At 21.2% G+C, this 1,242-nt stretch overlaps 1 protein-coding gene across 1 annotated transcript in view; it reads right to left on the bottom strand.

Annotated features, from left to right (window-relative positions):
* Window positions 1-525: 525 nt before the first annotated feature.
* Window positions 526-1,242, bottom strand: part of LOC144959568 (uncharacterized) — an 11,712-nt gene continuing 10,995 nt past the window's right edge. Inside the window, exon 6 of the mRNA XM_078892186.1 lies at window positions 526-542. Coding sequence (XP_078748312.1) covers window positions 526-542 — 17 coding nt within the window. The remainder of the gene's footprint in view (window positions 543-1,242) is intronic.

Below are 1,242 nucleotides of genomic sequence, written 5' to 3'. Positions count from 1 at the left end.
ATTATTATTATTATTATTATTATTTATTATTATTATTATTATTATTATTATTATTATTATTATTATTATTATTATTATTATTATTATTATTATTATTATTATATTATTATTATATCATTATTATTATTATTATTATTATTATTATTATCATTATCATTATTATTATTATCATTATTATTATTATTATTATTATTATTATTATTATTATTATTATTATTATTATTATTATTATTATTATTATTGTTATTGTCATGTAAATTTCAATATAATACGGCAATTAATTCACGTAAGTACATTGCTCAATTAAAAATGGCAGAAAGTCTGGCAACATATTTTTAATGAATCGGGTTTGTCTTAGATGATAAAACAAACAAACAAACAAACAAACAACAACAACAACAAGAACAACAACAACAGAAAAAAAGCAAGATTTTAAAAAGTAATAAACAATAGAAGAGCACAATAATGAAAAACAACAACGAGATAATAACACATAAAAGATATTCGTAATAAATCGATAACTGATTAAATAACTCCAGCTCCTTGATTTTATAAAAATCATAATCATAATCATAATAATGATGATGATGACGATTACAACAACAACAATAATAATAATTGTAAGTAGAAATAATAATAATAATAATAATAATAATAATAATAATAATAATAATAATAATAATAATAATAATAATAATAAATAATAATAAAAAACTATAGTATAATATCAACATTAAAGTATATTACAAGCAAATAAAATTATTAAATCAAAAGTTTAAAAAATATCAATAAACAGAAGGAATTTAAAAAATATTGGGAAAAAAAAAACAAAGTTACCCCTTCCGGGATTTGAATTCTCGAACCATAAGCTCAGAGTCAAGTAACTTATATCCACCATGCCGTGGTGTCACTGAACTTTTAGTGACATTTAATCATGTCTATTCAGACATTAAAAAATTATTTGAATGCCACTCTTATTTTGATATTTTGAACTACGTTAATTGCACAATAGCAGAAATTTAAAAATTACGATCAAAATATTTTTACAACTTTGAATCGGGCTGTCAATTACTGCACGTGTTCAATCTGGAAGTAGGTCAGCAGTTTATTTACATTCAACCGAGATTGTCGCACTTTTCACTCTCTCTATAAAAAAGAGTTCCTTATGGATATTGAATAGTGGCAAAGCACTATTCAGTATCTGATACACTGATACTGAATAACCACTTCGTTTTTAAAAAA

This window comes from Berghia stephanieae, chromosome 14 (assembly GCF_034508935.2).
Source record: "Berghia stephanieae isolate SIO BIC M18660-M18661 chromosome 14, UCSD_Bste_1.3, whole genome shotgun sequence".
NCBI lineage: Eukaryota > Metazoa > Mollusca > Gastropoda > Nudibranchia > Aeolidiidae > Berghia > Berghia stephanieae.
The sequence above is the reverse complement of the archived record's forward strand: the minus strand, read 5'-3'. Positions and strand labels throughout refer to the sequence as shown.